Genomic DNA, 21813 nt, shown 5'->3' with positions numbered 1-21813 from the left:
GAAGACATGACCGGGTCCGATCTGATGGGCTGGGGGCCACCTCTGCCTCCAGACACCACAGATACAGCGTGGCCTAGTGGGAAGAGCATGTGCTTGGGAGTCAGAGGACCTGGATTCTAATCCCGGCTCAGCCACTTGCCTGCTGTGCAACCTTGGACAAGTCACTTCACTTCTCTGAGTCTCAGTTTCCTCACCTGTAACATAAAAATAAGAATAATAATGATGGCATTTATTAAGCGCTTACTATGTGCAAAGCACAGTTCTAAACGCTGGGGAGGTTACAAGGTGATCAGGTTGTCCCACAGGGGGCTCACAGTCTTCATCCCCATTTTACAGATGAGGGAACTGAGGCCCAGAGAAGTGAAGTGACTTGCTCAAAGTCACACAGCTGACAATTGCAGAGGCGGGATTTGAACCGATCATCATCATCAGTCGTATTTATTGAGCGCTTACTGTGTGCAGAGCACTGTACTAAGCGCTTGGGAAGTACAAACTGGCAACATATAGAGACAGTCCCTACCCAACAGTGGGCTCACAGTCTAAAAGATGACCTCTGACTCCAAAGCCCGCGCTTTTTCCACCGAGCCACGTCTCTTCTCAGACATGAGGACTCAATGTCTGTTGTCCCTCCTACTTAGACCTTGAGCCCCATGTGGGGAAGGGACCGTGTCTGGTGTGATTACCTTCTATCAACCCCAGTGCTTAGAACAGTACTTGACATATAGTAAGCGCTTAACAATACCACAGTTATTATTATTATTGGTACACAAGGCCGACCTTTCAAAGCCAAGGTATTCCCCCAGCCAGCAGTAACAACAGCAGTTGGGGGGATGCAGTGCTCGCCCGAGCAATGATATTGCAGTGGCAGTCGCAGTCTCCTGGAGATTGGGGAGCCCTCGGCTTGGGGTTTGAGGGGGGGTCCTGACTGGAGGAGGGGCAGTCGAGCCACTCGGGACCCATGGGGCGGGGGGAGTCCGTGGCTGCCACCACACTGCCAGGATCAAAGCGCCAGTAGTAGGAGCCTTTGAAGAAGTAGGTGTCACCTGCCGGGGAAGGGAAGAGAGGTCGCTCCCTGAACCCAGTTATCCTGGCCCTCCGTCCCACCGTCCTAAACCCCGGTGTCCCAATCCTAGTCCCGGCGCTCCCTCCCTGATCCATCGGCCAGGGCCCCCACCTTTGTTGCCGCTAATGACATCATCGGGAGCGGGAGGGGCCCCTTCCCAGAGGCTCAAAGGTTTAGGGTAACCGGGGTCAAGGCTGCGGGCACTCTCGTCGTAACGCCAGTACTGGCTGCCCCTGAACAGGTAGGTCTTGCCATTCTGGGGCCACGTGAAGACGGCATCCACCCTCTCCCCGGCTGGGAGTCCCAGCTTGGTCAGCGGCCAGGGCGAGTCTGACTCCAGCTGCCGATCCTGAAACACCCAGACCCGGGGGCCTGGGGGGCAGGGGGAGGGGGCAGGTCACCTCAGAGCCCGTGCGTCTGCCCCCGCACCCCAGCCCCTGCCCCAACACCGCATCTCCCGCCCCCGTTCCTCCCACCACCGCCTCCCGGCCCCAGCCTCGTGCTCGTCACCATCGAAGAGCATAATGCGTCCATCCCGGGGCCGCGCGTAAGCCGCGTCGATGGCCTGCACGGTCGAAGGGAGCCCCTCCCAGAAACGATGCAGCTGGGCCGGCCGAGGGGACACCAACTGGCCCGAGGGCTGCAGACGCCAGAACCACGGGCCTGTGGGGCAGAAGAGGCAGGAAATGGGGTTCCCGGGAGTCTGGAAGGAGAGGAAAAAGTGGCAAGTGCCATCCCGGAGCCACAGGCCCAGCTCACCCTGACTGGAGTGCCTTGGGGCCAAGAGGGGAGGCCACAGGCCGTTAAGCCCTAAACCTCGGTCTCACCCCATCGGAGCCTCACAAGAGGACTCGGGGAGCTTGAGGAGGGCCAGATCCACCCCTGGATTAAGGACCGATCCCAACCAGGGTACAGCAAGGAGCCCAAGGGGTCATGGGGAGGCCCAGAAAACCTCATGATTTGAGCAGGTCAAAAGTCATAGATCCCAGTGCGATGGAGATCGATTAACTGTATTTACTGAGCACTTACTGAGTGCAGAGCACAGTAGTAAGGGCTTGGGAAAGCTTAATATAGCAATAAACAGACACGTTCCCTGCCCACAATGAACTTACAGTCTGGATATTCAGGAGTGAGAGGTCAGGAGACCCCAGGACAAGCCAAGCAAAGACTCTGTGTGTGTATGTGTGAATGTATGTGTGCGTGTTTGTGCTTGCGCATGCGTGCGCACGCTTGTTAGGAGGTGGAGAGCAGACCACTGAGGAGGGGTCAGAGACCAGAAGCCAAAGGTCCTCACCTTTGAAGAAGAAGATCTCCCCCCGGATGTTGGCGATAGCATCAAATCCACCAACACAGCGATCGGGGCCTGGCTCTGAAGGGCTGCGGATAGGGAGGGGAGGAGGAGAGGTGGAGTGGGGGAAGGTGGGGGAAGGTACGGGAAGGGTGGAGACTTTCCCTCAGTAGATGGGGAAGGAGAGAGGAGTTAGAATGGGTGAACCGAGGACACAGGGTTGGATGGCTGGGCAGGAGAGTAGGAGGATGGGTAAGGAAATAGAGACCCAGAGGCTTGGGAGCAGAGAGGAATAGATGTGGGAGTTGGAGGGGTGGAGGGTGGGGGTGGGACTAGGAGGGTCTTACCTGCCTGGGGGCTGCCGCGGGGGCTGGGGAGGGGGGATGAGAGGTTTCCTTGAAGGCCGTGGTTTCGGGGTCTTCGGCCCCTTCCCTACAGGGAGACTGGGTCAGTTGGAAGGTGGAGATGGGAGAAGAGATTGGGATAGGACCATAGCCGAGCACTGCAAGAAGCAGCGGCTTGCTCTGGGGTGAACAATAGCCATAGCCGAGCGTAACGCTGAGGAGACGGGTTCTGGGGAGGGCAGAGGTGATCAGAGTCCAACAGAGCCGGAGAAGTGAGCAGAGATGGGTGGAGGGAATCTGGGGTGTGGAGCTCTCTCACCATAGAGCTGCTGCAGGCCCTCCTGGTCGTCGGGAGGGAGGCGGTACCGGCTGGGCTCCCCGGCGGGGCCCTGGTAGAAAGGCCGCATGATGGAGTTGGGGGCGGAGGAGTGTGCCAGGCCCAGCGCGTGACCAAACTCATGGACTGCCACTGCAAACAGGTCCGTCCCGCCGCCATCTGGGGGGACAGGAAGAAGGAGTCTTGGGGGGTAAGATGGGGGACCCTGGGCCTCCCCCTGCCCTGATCCTCCACCAAGACTCCAGGAGAGCAGGCTTCATCGGGACCGGGCACGGAATCAGGAAACCGTTGAGGAACGAGTCAACGGCTACGTACCAGGGACAGCCTGTTATTTCATTCATTCATTCATTCATTCATTCAATCGTATTTATTGAGCGCTTACTGTGTGCACAGCACTGTACTAAGCGCTTGGGAAGTACAAGTTGGCAACATATAGAGACGGTCCCTACCCAACAGTGGGCTCACAGTCTAGAATAAGAGTCCTCCCCTCCGCCCTCCCACCCGTGTGACTCCTGAACGATTTCCCGCCATGGTGAGGGGGGTGGGAAATGGACAAGTACCAACAGGACCACAGCGGGGGTCTTCGTTTTTATTTCTTCTTCCCGGTGTCTAGTCCCAGCTCGGACCGCGGGGTTTGGCGCCTCGCCCGCCCCCCGCCACCACTCCTCCCTTACAGACTCCGGTAAGCTCCCACCGCGACGTTGAAGAACCGTAACTATTTATACAGTTACACTTGGATTATGAGAAGCACCTTGGCCTAGTGGAAAGAGCTCTAGCCTGGGAAGCGAGAACCTGGGTTCTAATCCCAGCTCTGCCCCTCACCTGTTGTGTGACCTTGGGCAAGTCACTCTGTTTCTCTGTGTCTCAGTTTCTTCACCTGAAAAATGGGGATTCAATAGCCGTTCTCCCTCCCCGCTAGACTGTGAGCCCCTTGTGGGACCAGAGACTGTGTTGAACTCGATTATCTTATATCGGTCTTGGCACATAGCAAAGCCAAGGCTGCAGTGAATGGTGTTCGAAAAAGACACCCCAGATGGTGAAATTCACCTAAGGGTGCACGTGTCAGTGAAAAGGCCAATGCAGGACCCACTTCCCTAGCCATATTGTGCAAATGAAAAGGCCGTCCCTTATCGCGTCGTCATGCTTAATGTTTGCAGGATGTGGTGTTGTGTCTTCTGTGAAGTGCGCTAATACTTGCCTCGTCGGCTCACCTCCCTCGGAAGGGCCTGACTGACCGAGGGGAGAAGAGGGAAGGGGGAGCAGGGGGGAAGGCAGAATCTGAATCCACTGCGGGATCCGCTACGGGCCCGGGGAGGGGACGTACCATCCTCCCCGAAAGTCCAGGCTTCCTCTTCGTCAAAATGCGTATCTCCCGAGATGGGGTGTTCCCCGGGGAAGAAGGCATGGGCCAGCGTGCCCCCTGGGCCGTCGAAGGGGTAGCCGTCCTCATGGTAGGCGCGGGAGAAGTCAATGAGGATGTCGGCCTCCGCGGCAGCCCCTGCCTCGACCTCACGGAACTCCAGTCCGCCCACGGTCCCCCACGCTGCCAGCGCATACTGCATCAGGGTGCGAACCGTGTCCGTGTTCAGGCCCGAGGCCCGAGGGAAAGATCGGACCCTGTGGGAGGAGAGAGGCGGCTTCGAGGGAACCGGAGAGGGAACACCAGCCCGCCGACCGGCCCCCTCTTCAAACCCGGGTGCCAGGGCGCCCTGAGTAAGTGCGGTGGGGCGAGTTGGGGAGGAGGAGGAGAAGGCGGCATGGCGGAGTGGGGGGCCGGGGGGTAGGGACTCACCTCCAGGTCAGGGACCGCCTGTTCCACATGCTGCCGCTGAGTGCATATCTCCTCCTCCGCCGCCGCACCAGCCCCGCGGCCCCGACCAGGTCAGGCAGGGAGCAGCGCGGCTTCCGCATCATGGCCATGGTCTGCTGGTCTAAGGGGGAAGAAGGAGTCTTTTAGACTGTGAGCCCCTTTTAGACTGTGAGCCCGCTGTTGGGTAGGGACTGTCTCTATGTGTTGCCAATTTGTACTTCCCAAGCGCTTAGTACAGTGCTCTGCACATAGTAAGCGCTCAATAAATACGATTGATGATGATGATGATGATGATGAGAGGGGAGCCAAGGAGGGGCAGGGGAGAGAGGCAAAGGGGTTGGAGGGGTAACAGGGGACGTCCCTCTTTCCAGACTCCTCCGGGCCATCGTGGCGGCTGGCCCGGAGAGCTATTGCTACATCTATCCAGGCCCTGACACCTCTAGAATAAGGGAAATGTACTGCCTAAACTGTCTGTCAATCAATCAATCAATCATACTGCGTGCAGAGCACTGTAGTAAGCACACGGGAGAGTACAACACAAGAATATAACAGACACAATCGCAGCCTACAATGAGCTCGCCGTCTAGAGGAGAAGCTTACAGTCCTGCAAACAAACTTCCAAGAATCACCTGTTCCCCAGTCATGGCTGAGTGGCAGAGGGAATGTTATTTAGCCCCCTCCTTCCTCTCCCCCTCTCCATCCCCCCCATCTTACCTCCTTCCCGTCCCAACAGCGCCTGTATATATGTACATATTTATTACTCTATTTATTTATTTATTTATTTTACTTGTACATATCTATTCTATTTATTTTATTTTGTTAGTATGTTTGGTTTTGTCCTCTGTCTCCCCCTTTCAGACTGTGAGCCCACTGTTGGGTAGGGACTGTCTCTATATGTTGCCAACTTGTACTTCCCAAGCGCTTAGTCCAGTGCTCTGCACACAGTAAGCGCTCAATAAATACGATTGATGATGATGATGATTTACATATTCACAGCTCCCACAAGACATCAGCAGAATAGAAAAAATTTCAGTTGGAAATGGGGGTCAGGGATGACGAGGGGTTTTACCTCAGGGCGGTAACTTGGGCAGGGATCGTGCCCACCACCTCTGTTGCACTATATTTTCCCAAAACAGCAGCCTGCACCCGATAGCCACTCAATAAATACCAATGACTGGCTGATGATTGATTAATGGGGGTGAACGGCAAGGCAGCATAGCCTAATGGAAAGACCCCAGGACTGGGTTCTAATCCTGGCTCCGCCACTTGTCCAACCTTGGGCGAGCACTTAACTATTTTGCGCTTCAGCTTCCTCACCTGTAAAATCAAGACAAACTACCCGTTCTCTCAGATGAGGTAACTGAGGCCCAGAGAAGTTAAGTGACTTGCCCAAGGTCACACAGAAGGCAAGCGTTAGAGCCAGGATTAGAACAACCCAACAACAGGGCGGCTCATGGAGACAGACCCGCTTGGGCTGTGCAGAATAACAATAATAATAATAACAACATTTGATCCTTGCACTTTTTTCTCCAGTGTAGGGTGGTTGAAATGGCATCACTCCCCGAAAGGGCTCATCTCTGCGCCCTGAACCCTGGAGTTGCTCCACGGGCGGGTTCTGGAGCTGAACAAGAAGCAGCATGGCTCAGTGGAAAGAGCCCGGGCTTTGGAGTCAGAGGTCATGAGTTCAAATCCCCACTTCGCTGTCAGCTGTGTGACTTTGGGCAAGTCACTTAACTTCTCTGGGCCTCAGTGCCCTCATCTGTAAAATGGGGATTAATACTGTGAGCCCCTTGTGGGGCAACCTGATCACCTGGTAACCTCCCTAGCACTTAGAACAGTGCTTTGCACATAGTAAGCGCTTAATAAATGCCATCATCATCATCATCATCAACAATCCCAGCTAGTGGCCCTTTGTCCTGGGCCCCAGTTCGGCGGTTCTGGGCCACGCTGATGTCCAACATCATGGGCTTTCTCTGCCTTTCAGCCATCCTGACATACCTGGTTCTTTGGATTAAAATCATTTCTAATGTTTAGACTTTTTTTCAATTTCCATTCCACCAAATGCTTGGGTTTAGATGTACGTTTGCTCCCCACCCTGCAAGAGAAATGCAGCCTGCTCTGGGGAGACCTAATGGAGTAAAGCAGCTTGCTCTGGGGAGGGGGCTGGTTTGACAGAGCAAACCAGTCCGCTGGGAGCTGGTTTGACAGAGTTCGAGGCCTCCTGCCACTGCAGCCTGGCCGTTGAGATCAATCAATCAATCAATCGTATTTATTGAGCGCTTACTGTGTGCAGAGCACTGGACTAAGCACTTGGGAAGTACAAGCTGGAAACATATAGAGACAGTCCCTACCCAACAGTGGGCTCACAGTCTAAAAGGGGGAGACGAAGAACAAAACCAAACATAGTAACAAAATAAAATAAATTGAATAGATATGTACAAGTAAAATAGAGTAATAAATATGTACAAACATATATACATATATATAGGTGCTGTGGGGAAGGGAAGGAGGTAAGATGGGGGGGTTGGAGAGGGGGACGAGGGGGAGAGGAAGGAAGGGGCTCTGTCAAGGTTAGTTGCGGGGGATAGCAAACCAGCAACACCACCACTCTTTCCCACTGGGCACATAAAGACAGTGCCAGCAACCTCTCCCACACTCCCATTCCAAACTCTCCCCCCCTGCCTCAAACTTGCATTTGAGGTTTCCCTCTCTAGCCCATATCCTCTTGGATATCCCTGAACCCTCGTTAGACAAGCATCCTATCCCCTCCCCACAGGTTCTGCCAAGTCTTTTCCTCTGGGACAGAAACAGATCAATTGGGGGACAACTGGGGGCAGGACTGAGTACCAAACTGGGTTTGGGGGCCTCTTCAAATAGCAAAGGGAAAATCAGTGTCACCTATAATAATAATGATGGCATTTATTAAGCCCTTACTATGTGCAAAGCACTGTTCTAAGCACCGGGGGGATGCACGGTAATCAGGTTGTCCCACGTGGGGCTCACAGTCAACCCCCATTTTACATATGAGGTAACTGAGTCCCAGAGAAGTTAAGTGACTTGCCCAAGGTCACACAGCTGACAATTGGCAGAGCCGGGATTTGAACCCACGACCACTGGCTCCAAAGCCTGGGCTCTTTCCACTGAGCCACGCTCCTTCTCTATCTTTCCCCCTTTCAGACTGTGAGCCCACTGTTGGGTAGGGACTGTCTCTATATGTTGCCAACTTGTATTTCCCAAGCACTTAGTACAGTGCTCTGCACACAGTAAGCGCTCAATAAATATGATTGATGATGATGATGATCTTTCCCCCTGAGCTGTAAGCTCATTTTGGGCAGGGATTGTGTCTACCAACTCTGTTGTAGTGTACTTTCCCAAGTGCTTAGTCCACAGTAAGCGCTCAATAAATGCCACTGATGATGACGACAATGCTTCTTTTGGAAAAGATAAGCTGTTTTGCCTCCATAAACCACCCACTTTTTGATGGCCCCTCTTCCCCACACACACATATTCTACTCCAGACCCTCCATCCAGGCAAACACTGTTCCTGCCTCCCCACACCACATATGCACCATCCAAGTCTACACCTCTAGATATATACACATTTGTACACACACATACATCCTATTCATTCATTCATTAATTCAACCATATTTATTGAGCGCTTACTGTGTGCAGAGCACTGTACTAAGCACTTGGGAAGTACAAGTTGGCAACATATAGAGACAGTCCCTACCCAACAGTGGGCTCACAGTCTAGAAGGGGAAGACAGACAACAAAGCAAAACATATTAACAAAATAAAATAAATAGAATAGATATGTACAAATAAAATAGAGTAATAAATACATACAAACATATATACATATATACAGGAAGAGTGACTCTGTCCAACCTAATTAACTTGTGCGTACTCCAGTTCTTAGAATGGTGTTTGACACATAGAAAGCTCTTAATACCATAAAGAAAATGCTACCTGTAGAAAGCAACAGCAAGCGTTCATAAGAAAAATTGTGTAGCATGTACAGACAAATATATGTGACCATGCAGACCCTGTCCATGTAAGCACACATATGCACACAAGATTCATGCACCCACAAGTACCCTATCCATGTGCACACACGCAAACATGTACACGCACACATTCATTCATTCATTCAACCGTATTTATTGAGCTCTTACTGTGTGCAGAGCACTGTACTAAGTGCTTGGGAAGTCCAAGTTGGCAACATATAGAGACGGTCCCTACCCAACAGTGGGCTCACAGTCTAGAAGGGGGAGACAGACAACAAAACAAAACATATTAACAAAATAAAATAAATAGAATCTGTAAATATGTACAAGTAAAATAAATAGAGAAATAAATCTATACAGACATATATACAGGTGCTGTGGGGAGGGGAAAGAGGTAGGATGGGGGGAGGGGGAGGGGGAGAGGAAGGAGGGGGCTCAGTCTAGGAAGGCCTCCTGGAGGAGGTGAGCTCTCAGTAGGGCTTTGAAGGGAGGAAGAGAGCTAGCTTGGCGGACGTGCGGAGGGAGGGCATTCCAGGCCCGGGGGAGGACGTGGGCCAGGGGTCGATGGCGGGACAGGCGAGAACGAGGCACGGTGAGGAGGTTAGCGGCAAAGGAGTGGAGGGAAGGGCTGGGCTGGAGAAGGAAAGAAGGGAGGGGAGGTAGGAGGGGGCGAGAGCATGGAGAGCCTTGAAGCCAAGAGTGAGGAGTTTTTGCTTGATGCGTAGGTTGATTGGTAGCCACTGCAGATTTTTGAGGAGGGCAGTAACATGCCCAGAACATTTCTGCACAGAGACGATCTGAGCAGCAGCGTGAAGTATAGATTGAAGCGGGGAGAGACAGGAGGATGGGAGATCAGAGAGGAGGCTGACGCTGTAATCCAGTCGGGATAGGATGAGAGATTGAACGACCAGGGTAGCGGTTTGGATGGAGAGGAAAGGGCGGATCTTGGCGATGTTGCGGAGGTGAGACCGGCAGTTTTTGGTGACGGGTTGGATTTGAGGGGTGAACGAGAGAGTGGAGTCGAAGATGACACCAAGGTTGCGGGCTTGTGAGACGGGAAGGATGGTAGTGCCGTCAACAGCGATGGGAAAGTCAGGGAGAGGGCAGGGTTTGGGAGGGATGATAAGGAGTTCAGTCTTGCACACACACCCCCCCCCCCCGCACATCCTGTCAGCATATTCAATCACACTCCCTTGCCTAGGCAGCCAACATCTGGTTGGCTAAATTGGGGAGCTGAGCTCACCCCCCTTCCCCCAGTCCTGCCCACATTCTCTTCTTCTTCCTGCCTCTTTTGAGAAGCAGCTGACTCTGGGGTGGGGCATTCTAAGACATAGTCCTGGTGACTTTTACCCCTTCATTTGCCTCCTCGGTGAAAATCAAAGCACTGTAGGGCCCAACAGGCAGGGAGAGAAGAAGGGGTGTGGGGAGGAGAAGAGAGTAGGGAGAGATGGGGAGGAGGCAGGAATCTTGGAGGGGACAGGGTGGGGGTGAAGGATACCCTTACCCATGAAGCCCGTCTCCTTCAGCCCTGCAAACCTCTGCATGGTCTGGATTGCATCCCGGAGGAGAACTTGGCTCTGCAGCTGGGCTTGGGTCGGGTCTGGGGCCGGAAGGTAGCCATAGCGGGTGAGCCAGTCCTGAGGAGCAAAAAAGGAAGGGTGACTACGCCCCGAAAGGTGGCAGAGACTTGGAAGAGACCGGGCCAAGAAAAAGAGCAAGGAAAAAGAGACATTCAACACCCTGCTCAACCCCTAGGACACATTGCCTTGAGAAGCTGGACTTTGGAGAGCCTGAGTGGGAAACTGAAGAGGCACAGACCCCAGGCTTCCTGCTTCCGCGCCCTCACATTTCCTCTCTCAACTACAGATCCGCTCCCTGGACCTCTTAAGACCCCAGCTCCAGTCTCCTTCCAGGACCCAAGTGTCCTGTACTTTCAACCTCAGGAAACACTCCGCATCAGGGGAAGCAGCATGGCTCAGTGGAAAGAGCCCGGGCTTTGGAGTCAGAGGTCGGGGGTTCAAATCCCAGCTCCACCAATTGTCAGCTATGTGACTTTGGGCAAGTCACTTCAAGGCCCTACTGAGAGCTCACATCCTCCAGGAGGCCTTCCCAGCCTGAGCCCCCTCCTTCCTCTCCCCCTCCTCCCCCGTCCATCCCCCCGTCTTACCTCCTTCCCTTCCCACAGCACCTGTATATATGTTTGTACATATTTATTACTCTATTTTACTTGTACATATCTATTCTATTTATTTTATTTTGTTAATATGTTTGGTTTTGTTCTCTGTCTCTCCCTTCTAGACTGTGAGCCCACTGTTGGGTAGGGACCGTCTCTAGATGTTGCCAACTTGTACTTCCCAAGTGCTTAGTACAGTGCTCTGCACACAGTAAGCGCTCAATAAATACGATTGATTGAATGAATGAATGAATAAGCGCTCAACAAATACGATCGATTGACTGATTGATTGACTTCACTTTTCTATGCCTCAGCTACCTCATCTGTAAAATGGGGATTAAGACTGTGAGCCCCCCGTGGGACAACCTGATCACTTTGTAACCTCCCCAGAGCTTAGAACAGTGCCTTGCACATAGTAAGCGCTTAATAAATGCCACCATCATTATTATTATTATTATTTATCAGCACCAGCTTTGAGTTGTCCCCAGAGTTCAGATGTCTTTGCCATCTAGAGTCCACCAAAGCGAACACAGCACAACTCCCTCCCCAGACTCAGGCATCCACCCGCCGGACCCCTCTCTTGTCCAGCCCCAGGCCCCCATCATCATCATCATCATCATCATCAATCGTATTTATTGAGCGCTTACTGTGTGCAGAGCACTGTACTAAGCGCTTGGGAAGTACAAGTTGGCAACATATAGAGACAGTCCCTACCCAATAGTGGGCCCCCGGTCCCAGCCCTCTCTTCTCCCTCTCTTTTAGACTGTGAGCCCACTCTTTTAGACTGTGAGCCCACTGCTGGGTAGGGACTGTCTCTATATGTTGCCAACTTGTACTTCCCAAGTGCTTAGTACAGTGCTCTGCACACAGTGAGCGCTCAATAAATGCGATTGATTGATTCTCCCAGGACCCAGGCGCCCTGCCCTCGGCCTCTCCCGGCCCTGACTCCTTCGCAGAACACGACGCCCGCTTCTCCAACCTCTCCGCACCTCGAAGGACCGAGGTTCCCTGCCATACAGTGCTCTGCACACAGTAAGCGCTCAATAAATACGATTGATGATGATGATCCTTCGGCTCTCCTCCCTTCCCAGATCCCAGATCCTTTCTCCTCCAAAGGCTCAGCTCCCCACCCCATCTCCCCCATCCCTGCCAGGCAGGACCTCCAGCCGGTACTCACCACGCTCAAGCTGATGTCCTGAGCCGAGGGATCCTGAACAGGAGAGGGGAGAGGCAGGGGCAGCAGCTGCGGGGGGAGCAGGAGGAAGAGGAGGAGGAGGAGGAGGAGGAGGGGGGGCGCTGGGACCCCCCACAACTCCATCTTCGGCCTGCGGCTCCGGCTGAGGGAGGAAAGGAGGGAAGGAGGGAGGGATGGAGGGATGGATGGATGGATGGATGGATGGATGGATGGATGGATGGATGGATGGGAGGAGAGGGGAGGGGCGGCCCCGCCCAGCCCGAGGTGGAGGGATGGGAGTGGGGATAAAGTGGGAAAGAAGGGAGGAGGGGGAGTCGGTGCTGGGCCACAGGGACACCTGAGTTTCGGGAAGGGCCTGTGGGCTCGGGCCTCCACCCTTTTGGGCGGAGTTGCTTCGAGGGAAATGACCCAATTTCCCGGGGAACCGCAGGCCCGTGTCGAGGGAGGAGCTGGGGGGGGAGGAAAGACAGAGGGGTCCAGATTCCCCTCAGCAGCCTAGTGAAGCCCCTTTGTCTCCCGCCTCCACACTTGACCCCATTAACCCTTCGCAAGGGAGATCAAAGGCTGGGAGGGGGCTGGGAAGCCAGGCCCCGAGGGGTGGGAGGCCGGAGAAGGAGAGGGGAGTTGGGTGGGAGGGGGGGCCAGAGCTCCAGGCCAAGATGCCTCAGTGTGGGGAGAAAAGATCCCAGGCCTGGGACTTGGGCTAGGACTTCTTCAGACGACTCCCTCTCCCCCAGCCAGACTTAGTCCCTTCCCCAGGAGTGGGGGCGGCAACAGGATGATGATATTTATTCTATTTATTTTATTTTGTTACTATGTTTGGTTTTGTTCTCTGTCTCCCCCTTTTAGACTGTGAGCCCACTGTTGGGTAGGGACTGTCTCTAGATGTTGCCAGTTTGGACTTCCCAAGCGCTTCGTACGGTGCTCTGCACACAGTAAGCGCTCAATAAAGACGATTGATGATGATGATGATAATAATAATAATAATGATGATGGCATTTGTCAAGCGCTTACTATGTGCGAAGCACTGCTCTAAGCCCTGGGGGATACAAAGGAATCAGGGTGTCCCACGGGGGGCTCACAGTCTTCACCCCCGTTTTACAGATGGGGGAACTGAGGCTCAGAGAAGTGAAGTGACTTGCCCAAGGTCACACAGCAGACATGGGGCGGAGTCAGGATTAGAACCCACGACCTCTCCCGGGCTCTTTCCACCGAGCCACGCTGCTTCGGGGTGAGGGGTGGGGAGGGGGATCTTGGGAGATCCCCTGTATATATGTACATATGTTTGTATGTATTTATTACTCTATTTATTTATTTTATTTGTACATATTTATTCTATTGATTTTATTTGGTTAATTTGTTTTGTTGTCCGTCTCCCCCTTCTAGACTGTGAGCCCGCTGTTGGGTAGGGACTATCTCTATATGTTGCCAACTTGGACTTCCCAAGCGCTTAGTCCAGTGCTCTGCACACAGTAAGCGCTCAATAAAGACGATTGAATGAATGAATGAATGAGAAAAGAGAAGACTTTTCCCCTCCCCCTGCCCATTTCCCAGTTCTTCCCTTTCCTTTCACCTCCGCTCATCTCCCTTATCTCTTCCTCCCTCACTTTATCTGTTCCTGTCGATTGTTTTTTCATCCCCCCTCAAATCTGGTGCACAGCTTCTGCAGCATGCGGGCGCCTAGGCCTGCGGGATCTCTTCATCTCTCGTTTCCCCTCTCAGATCTTATCTGAGGTTGCCAGGGATAGCGATAGCACGGGTCCAAAGCCATATATGTATACATGTTTGTACATATTTTTTTACTCTATTTATTTATTTATTTTACTTGTACATATCTATTCTATTTATTTTATTTTGTTATTATGTTTGGTTTTGTTCTCTGCCTCCCCCTTTTAGACTGTGAGCCCACTGTTGGGTAGGGACCGTCTCTATGTGTTGCCAATTTGTACTTCCCAAGCGCTTAGTACAGTGCTCTGCACATAGTAAGCGCTCAATAAATACGACTGATGATGATGATGATCCAAAGGAGACAGGACAGCAAAGGCAGGTTTACAGACAGGCTCGCAGAGGCCTGCAGAGATAACGGACAAAGGGGAGATGAAAACGGTGTTTGTTAAGCGCTTACTACATGCCAGGCACCGAGATAGAGATGGAGGAAGTCTGCAGAGGTCCAAGGTGATGCTCGTCAGTCAGACCTGTTTATTGAACACTTGCTGTAGTTCATTTGCCAATTGTACTTACTGAGCGGTTACTGTGGGCACAGCCCTGTACTAAGCGGGAGAATACAATGTAATAATAAAGCAACCACATTCTCTGCCACAACAAGCTTACAGTCCAGTAAATTCCTAATAATAATAACTGTAGTGTCTGTTGAGCTCTTCCTATGTGCCGTAGCACCGTGACTAAGCACTGGGTAGATGATACAAGATAATAATCAGGTCGGATACCGTCTCTGCCCCACATGGGGCTCACTGTGTAAGTAGGAGGGAGGGAAATCCCCATTTTACGGATGAGGAAACTGAGGCACCGAGAAGTTAAGTGACATGCCCCAGGTCCCACAGCAGGCAAGTGGCAGAGCTGGGATTAGAACCCAGGTCCTCCAGATCCCAAACCCGGGCTCTTTCCTCTAGACTGTAAACTTGTTGTGGGAAGGGAAGGTGTCTGTTTACTGTTATACTGTACTCTCCCAAGCGTTTAGTACAGTGCTCTGCCCACAGTAACCGCTCAGTAAATACAATTGAAGGAACAAATGAATAAATGAACGAATGGCACCAACAAGGCTTATTGAGCGCTCCTCATTCATTCAATAGTATTTATTTATTCATTCATTCAATCATCTTTATTTCAATCAATCAATCGTATTTATTGAGCGCTTACTGTGTGCAGAGCACTGTACTAAGCCCTTGGGAAGTACAAGTAGGCAACATATAGAGACGGTCCCTACCCAACAACGGGCTCACAGTCTAGAAGGGGGAGACAGACAACAAACCGAAACATGTGGATAGGTGTCAAGTCTGGATAGGTGTCAAGTCGTCAGAACAAATAGAATTAAAGCTAAATGCACATCATTAACAAAATAAATAGAATAATAAATATGTACAAGTAAAATAAATAGAGTAATAAATCTGTACAAATATATACAAGTGCTGTGGGGAGGGGAAGGAGGTAGGGCAGGGGGATGGGGAGGAGGAGAGGAAAAAGGGGGCTCAGTCTGGGAGCCCCCTCTTGCTTGAACCTCTGAGTTTGCCCCCTGGAGATGGAGATGGAGACTTGTACTTCCCAAGCGCTTAGTCCAGTGCTCTGCGCACAGTAAGCGCTCAATAAATACGATTGATTGATTGAGACCAGTTCCTCACTTGCAGCAGCAAACCCAGCCAGTCCAGCAGCTCTGTCCAGACCCGTCTTCACAGGCCAACCCCGACTTTCCGACTTTCCAATTTCCAAGTAGTGGATGGGAAATCCCTGGGGTTAGAGAAGTGAAAGGGAATGCTTCTTCTTTTGGGGACTGCAGAGGAAGAGAGAGAGAGGACACGTTCTGTTGTGCTTTCCATTTGTGCTCTCTCCCTAAATCCAAGCAGTCGGCCTTCAGCCCCTGGCTCTCCACCAGAGCCATTATGATCAGCCCACAACTCCGCTCCCCATCCAGGCAGGCAGCCCCCAGCCTCCCCTCCCTTCTCCCGCACCTCCAGATCGATGCTAAGTGGTTCTGGGAAGAGGAGGAGAGGCTGCAACGGTGACCACTAATGGCATCGGGGAGGGGGATTGGGAGACAGGGAGGAAGACTAACCAGGTGGAACTGGGAATCTGATAGTCAGAGAGAGGGAGCTGGGTGTAGCCGACTTCTTCCTCAGCCCATCTGCATGTCTGCCTTTCCATTCCTCTCTTCGGGGTCTGCTTTTTTCCTGCTGTCGCTCTCCCTCTTGGCTTCTCCCACTCCTTTTCATTCAATCGTATTCGCTGAGCGCTTACTGTGTGCAGAGCATCGTACTAAGCGCTTGGGAGAGTACAATAGAACAATAAATCCCTTGACACAGACCCTGTTTTCTCCTGCTGCGTCTTCATCCCTACTGAACTACGAGCTTATTGAGGGAGGGATCTTGTCTCAATAATAATAATAATAATAATGGCATTTATTAAGCACTTACTATGTGCAAAGCACTGTCTTCTAACTTTTTTGTCCTCTCCCAAACTGTTGTGTTCAGCAGGCACTCAACAAATGCTGTTGATTGATGATTGATCTAGCTGATGTCCAATACCTCATCCGCCAGGCCCTTCTCCCCTCCCGCAGTGTTGTCTCGAATCTCACAGGCTTTCAGGTTGGGGCGGCTGTCCTGACACCTGTAAACTCTGGGCACTGATTTTGTAATGTTGTCCCACCTGGTTTTATCTCTTCCTAGGCCTCTGATCCTTTTTACAGGTGCCAAGTCGCAGAGCCTCTGTTTGGGCTTGGCTACCTTAGTTATGTAGCCGTTAATACACCCTCACAGCCCTTAGGTACATATCCTTACACTGTACCATATCCTCTATGTGTTATTTATTTTAATGCCTTTCTCCCTCTCTAGACGGTAAGCTCCTTGTGGGCACGGATCACATCTACCGTGACAGGCTACCTCTCTCCCCACCTTAAAAGAAGCAGCGTGGCTCAGTGGAAAAGAGCCCAGGCTTTGGAGTCGGAGGTCATGGGTTCAAATCCCGGCTCCACCAATTTTCAGCTGTGTGTCACTTCACTTCTCTGGGCCTCAGTTCCCTCGTCTGTAAAATGGGAATTAAGACAGTAAGGCCCCCGTGGGACAACCTGATCACCTTCTAACCTCCCCAGCGCTTAGAACAGTGCTTTGCACACAGTAAATACTTAACAAATGCTATTATTATTATTATTATTATTAAAAGCCTTATTAAAATCACATCTCCTACAAGAGCCCTTCCCCACTCCCTCTCCCTTCTGTGTTGTCTGTGCACTTGGAGCCCCAAAGCGTTACATACATATCCCTAACTTAGTCTCTCCTTCCAGACTATAAGCTCCTTGTGGGCAGGGAATTTTTCTTCCAACTCCGTTATGTTGTACTCTCTCCCAAGCCCTTAGTACAGGGTTTTGAATCAATCAATCAATCAATCGTATTTATTGAGCACTTACTGTGTGCAGAGCACTGTACTAAGCGCTTGGGAAATACAAGTTGGCAACATCTAGAGACAGTCCCTACCCAACAGTGGGCTCACAGTCTAAAAGGGGAAGACAGAGAACAAAACCAAACATACTAACAAAATAAAATAAATAGAATAGATATGTACAGGTAAAATAAATAAATAGAGTAATAAATATGTACAAACATATATACATATATACAGGTAAGTGCTCAATAAGTACCACTGATTGATTGACAAAGCTGGCTGTCAGGTTGTTTCTCTTTCAAACTGGATCCTCCTGTATTGTTACTGTCACTTTGGGAATGTGTGTGTGTGGTTTGCCTCTGTACAAGGGAGTATTTGCTAAAGCCACTCACAGAACCTTTCCATGTCACCTTACATACTTGACTATTTAAGTGCCTCTTCTATCTAAAAATTGTTTTGTGTGCTTTTCTTCCACATTAGAGCAGTGCTCTTGCCTTCAACCTGTACTGAAGTCTCCCGAGTAAGCGCTTAATAAATGCCATAATAAAAAAAAATGCTCTGCACTTAGTAGGTACTCAATAAATACTCTCGATTGATAGGTAGGTTGTGTCCTTCGCTCAGCTCTTGGTTAAGGTGCGGCGCTGAAAGTGTATTGCCGTCGCTTCTGGCCTGCCTTCGCCTCGCTATTGAGTCACCACGCTAGAATTGCCCCTTGTTTTGAAGACAGTGCTTCTGATGGCGAGACCGTAGCAATGAATGTGTCATTAGCCATCCCTTGCCCCCTGTAATAATAATAATTGCGGTATTTATTAAGTGCTTAGTTTGTGCCAACCACTGAGCATCAGGTCCCACGTGGGGCTCAAAATCTAAGGAGGAGGGAGAACAGGTATTGAGCCCCCCCCGAGACTGTCAGCTCACTGTGTGCAGGAAATCATCAATCGTACTTATTGAGCGCTTACTGTGTGCAGAGCACTGTACTAAGCGCTTGGGAAGTACAAATTGGCAACATATACAGGCAGTCCCTACCCAACAGTGGGCTCACAGTCTAAATGAGGCTGTTATAGTTGTTATATTGTGCTCTCCTAAGCGCTTGGTACAGTGCCTCCAAAATATCATTGATTGATTGAATCCCCATCTTGCAGATAAGGGAATTGAGGCGTAGAGAAGTTAAGTGACTTTCCCAAGGTCATGCAGTCGGTACCTTTCTTTCATTCATTCATTCATTCAATCGTATTTATTGAGCACTTACTGTGTGCAGAGCACTGTATTAAACGCTTGGGAAAGAGCCCGGGCTTTGGAGTCAGAGGTCATGGGTTCAAATCCCGGCTCCGCCACTTGTCAGCTGTGTGACTTTGGGCAAGTCACTTAACTTCTCTGGGCCTAAGTTCCCTCATCTGTAAAATGGGGATGAAGACTGTGAGCCCCCCGTGGGTCAACCTGATCACCTTGTAACCTCTCCAGTGGGAGGTTTGCGTGTAGTAAGTGCTTAATAAATGCCATTATTATTATTATTATTGGGAAGTGCAAATCGGCAACATACAGAGACGGCCCCTACCCAACAGCGGGCTCACGGGCTAGAAGGGGGAGACAGACAACAAAACAAAACAAGTAGACAGGTGTCAATACCATCATTCATTCATTCATTCAATCGTATTTATTGAGCGCTTACTGTGTGCAGAGCACTGTACTAAGCACTTGGGAAGTCCAAGTTGGCAACATATAGAGACGGTCCCTACCCAACAGTGGGCTAATTCATTCTTTCAATCATATTTATTGAGCACTTACTGTGTGCAGAGCACTGTACTAAGTGCTTGGGAAGTCCAAGCTGGCAACATACAGAGATGGTCCCTACCCAACAGTGGGCTCACAGTCTAGAAGGGGGAGACAGACAACAAAACAAAACATATTAACAAAATAAAATAAATAGAATAAATATGTACAAATAAAATAAATAAATAGAGTAATAAATACGTACAAACATATATATATATATACAGGTGCTGTGGGGAGGGGAAGGAGGAAGGCGGGGGAGATGGGGAGAGGGAGGAGGGGGCTCAGTCTGGGAAGGCCTCCTGGAGGAGGTGAGCTCTCAGTAGGGCTGAGAATAAATAGAATTATAGCTACATACACATCATTAATAAAATAGAGTAATAAATATGTACAAATAAAATAAATAAATAAATAGAATAATAAATATGTACAAACATATATACATATATACAGGTGCTGTGGGGAGGGGAATAATAATAATAATAATAATAATTATGGCATTTGTTAAGTGCTTACTATGTGCAAAGCACTGTTCTAAGCCCTGGGGGGTTACAATGGGATCAACTTGTCCCACGTGGGGCTCACAGTCTTAATCCCCATTTTCCCGATGAGGTAACTGAGGCTCAGAGAAGTTAAGTGACTTGCCCAAGGTCACACAGCAGACATGTGGAGGAGCCAAGGATTTGAACCCATGACCTCTGACTCCAAAGCCCGTGCTCTTTCCACTGAGCCATGCTTCTTCTCTAATAGGCATATATATACATATATATATTTATATATATATATACATATATATACACACATCATTAATACACATCATTAATAAAATTAATACACAGCATTAATTAATACACATCATTAATACACATCATTAATAAAATGGGAAGGAGGAAGGTGGGGGGGATGGAGAGAGGGAGGAGGGGGCTCAGTCTGGGAAGGCCTCCTGGCGGAGGTGAGCTCTCAGTAGGGCTGAGAATAAATAGAATTATAGCTATACACACATCATTAATAAAATAGAGTAATAAATATGTACAGTAAGTACCCTGTAGAGACTGGATTAGAGCCCGGGTTCTTTTCACTCGGTCACGCTGTTTCTTCCTGTGCCTATGAAAATATAGCAGGATTCCTCTCCTGACACCACATCTTTCGGGGCAAATAATAATAATAATGATAATGGCATTTATTAAGCACTTACTATGTGCAAAGCACTGTTCTAAGCGCTGGGGAGGTTATGAGGTGATCAGGTTGTCCCACAGCAGGCTCACAGTCTTCATCCCCATCTTACAGATGAGGGAACTGAGGCCCAGAGAAGTGAAGTGACTTGTCCAAAGTCACACAGCTGACACTTGGCAGAGCCGGGATTTGAACCCATGACCTCTGACTCCAGAGCCCGGGTTCTTTCCACTGAGCCACGCTGCAGTGCTTACCTCATTGTACGTCGTACCACAATGTGCCACTGCTATCATGCTGGGCCGAGGTACAGCTGCACGTCCTCCATTTGCGTCTACCTGATTCTGGATCTGGTTAGTCCCGGGTCTGGCCGTGTGAGAGCCGCTGAAGCGGCAGGGCTCAGTAGAAAGAGCCCGGGCTTGGGAGTCGGAGGTCACGGGTTCTAATCCCGGCTCTGCCACTTATCAGCTGTGTGACTTTTGGGCAAGTCACTTCACTTCTCTGGGCCTCACTTACCTCATCTGTAAAATGGGGATCAAGACTGTGAGCCCCATGTGGAACAACCTGATTACCGTGTATCCCCTCCCCGTGCTTCGAACAGGGCTTGTCACATAGTAAGCGCTTAACGAACGCTATCATTATTATTATTATTATTCTCTGGGCCTCAGTCACCTCATCTGTCAAATGGGGATTAAAACTGCGAGCCCCACATGGGACAACCTGATTACCCTGTATTTATCCTAATGCTTAGAACAGTGCTTGGCACGTAATAATAAATAATAATGGTGGTATTTGTTAAGCGCTTGCTATGTGCCAAGCACTGGTTGTTCCCAGGTGGGACAACCTGGGGCTCACAGTGTTAATCCCCATTTTACAGATGAGGGAACTGAGGCCCAGAGATGTGAAGTGACTTGCCCAAGGTCACACAGCAGACGAGTGGCAGAGCCGGGATTAGAACCCACGACCTCTGACTCCCAAGCCCGGGCTCAGCCATGGTAGTAAGCGCTTAACAAATGCCAGCATTATTATTATTATTCTCTGTGCCTCAGTCACCTCATCTGTCAAATGGGAATTAAAACTGTGAGCCTCATGTGGGACAACCTGATTACCCTGTATCTACCCCAGTGCTTAGAACAGTGCTTGGCACATAATAATAAATAATAACGGTGGTATTTGTTAAGCGCTTGCTATGTGTCAAGCACTGTTCTAAGCACTGGGGTAGATACAAGATCATCAGGTTGTCCCACCTGGGGCTCACAGTGTTAATCCCCATTTTACAGATGAGGGAACTGAGGCCCAGAGAAGTGAAGTGACTTGCCCAAGGTCACACAGCAGACAAGTGGCAGAGCCGGGATTAGAACCCACGACCTCTGACTCCCAAGCCCGGGCTCTTTCCACGGAGCCACGGTAGTAAGCGCTTAACAAATGCCAGCATTATTATTATTATTATTCTCTGTGCCTCAGTCTCCTCAACTGTCAAATGGGGATTAAAAGTGTGAGCCCCACGTGGGACAACCTGATGACCCTGTATCTACCCCAGTGCTT

At 50.5% G+C, this 21813-nt stretch overlaps 1 protein-coding gene across 1 annotated transcript; it reads right to left on the bottom strand.

Moving 5' to 3' along the window:
• Positions 1–780: 780 nt before the first annotated feature.
• MMP25 (matrix metallopeptidase 25) lies at positions 781–12342 on the bottom strand. Its single transcript, XM_038754309.1, has 10 exons — positions 12202–12342; positions 10356–10488; positions 4825–4963; positions 4357–4649; positions 3015–3191; positions 2699–2783; positions 2358–2440; positions 1574–1726; positions 1175–1435; positions 781–1043 (listed from the first exon to the last, which is right to left on the bottom strand). Exons 1-10 carry the CDS (start codon positions 12340–12342, stop codon positions 781–783), a joined length of 1728 nt encoding a protein of 575 aa, XP_038610237.1.
• Positions 12343–21813: the final 9471 nt, after the last annotated feature.

This window comes from Tachyglossus aculeatus, chromosome 11, assembly GCF_015852505.1.
Source record: "Tachyglossus aculeatus isolate mTacAcu1 chromosome 11, mTacAcu1.pri, whole genome shotgun sequence".
Taxonomy (NCBI): domain Eukaryota; kingdom Metazoa; phylum Chordata; class Mammalia; order Monotremata; family Tachyglossidae; genus Tachyglossus; species Tachyglossus aculeatus.
This window is presented reverse-complemented; position numbering and strand designations above follow the sequence as displayed.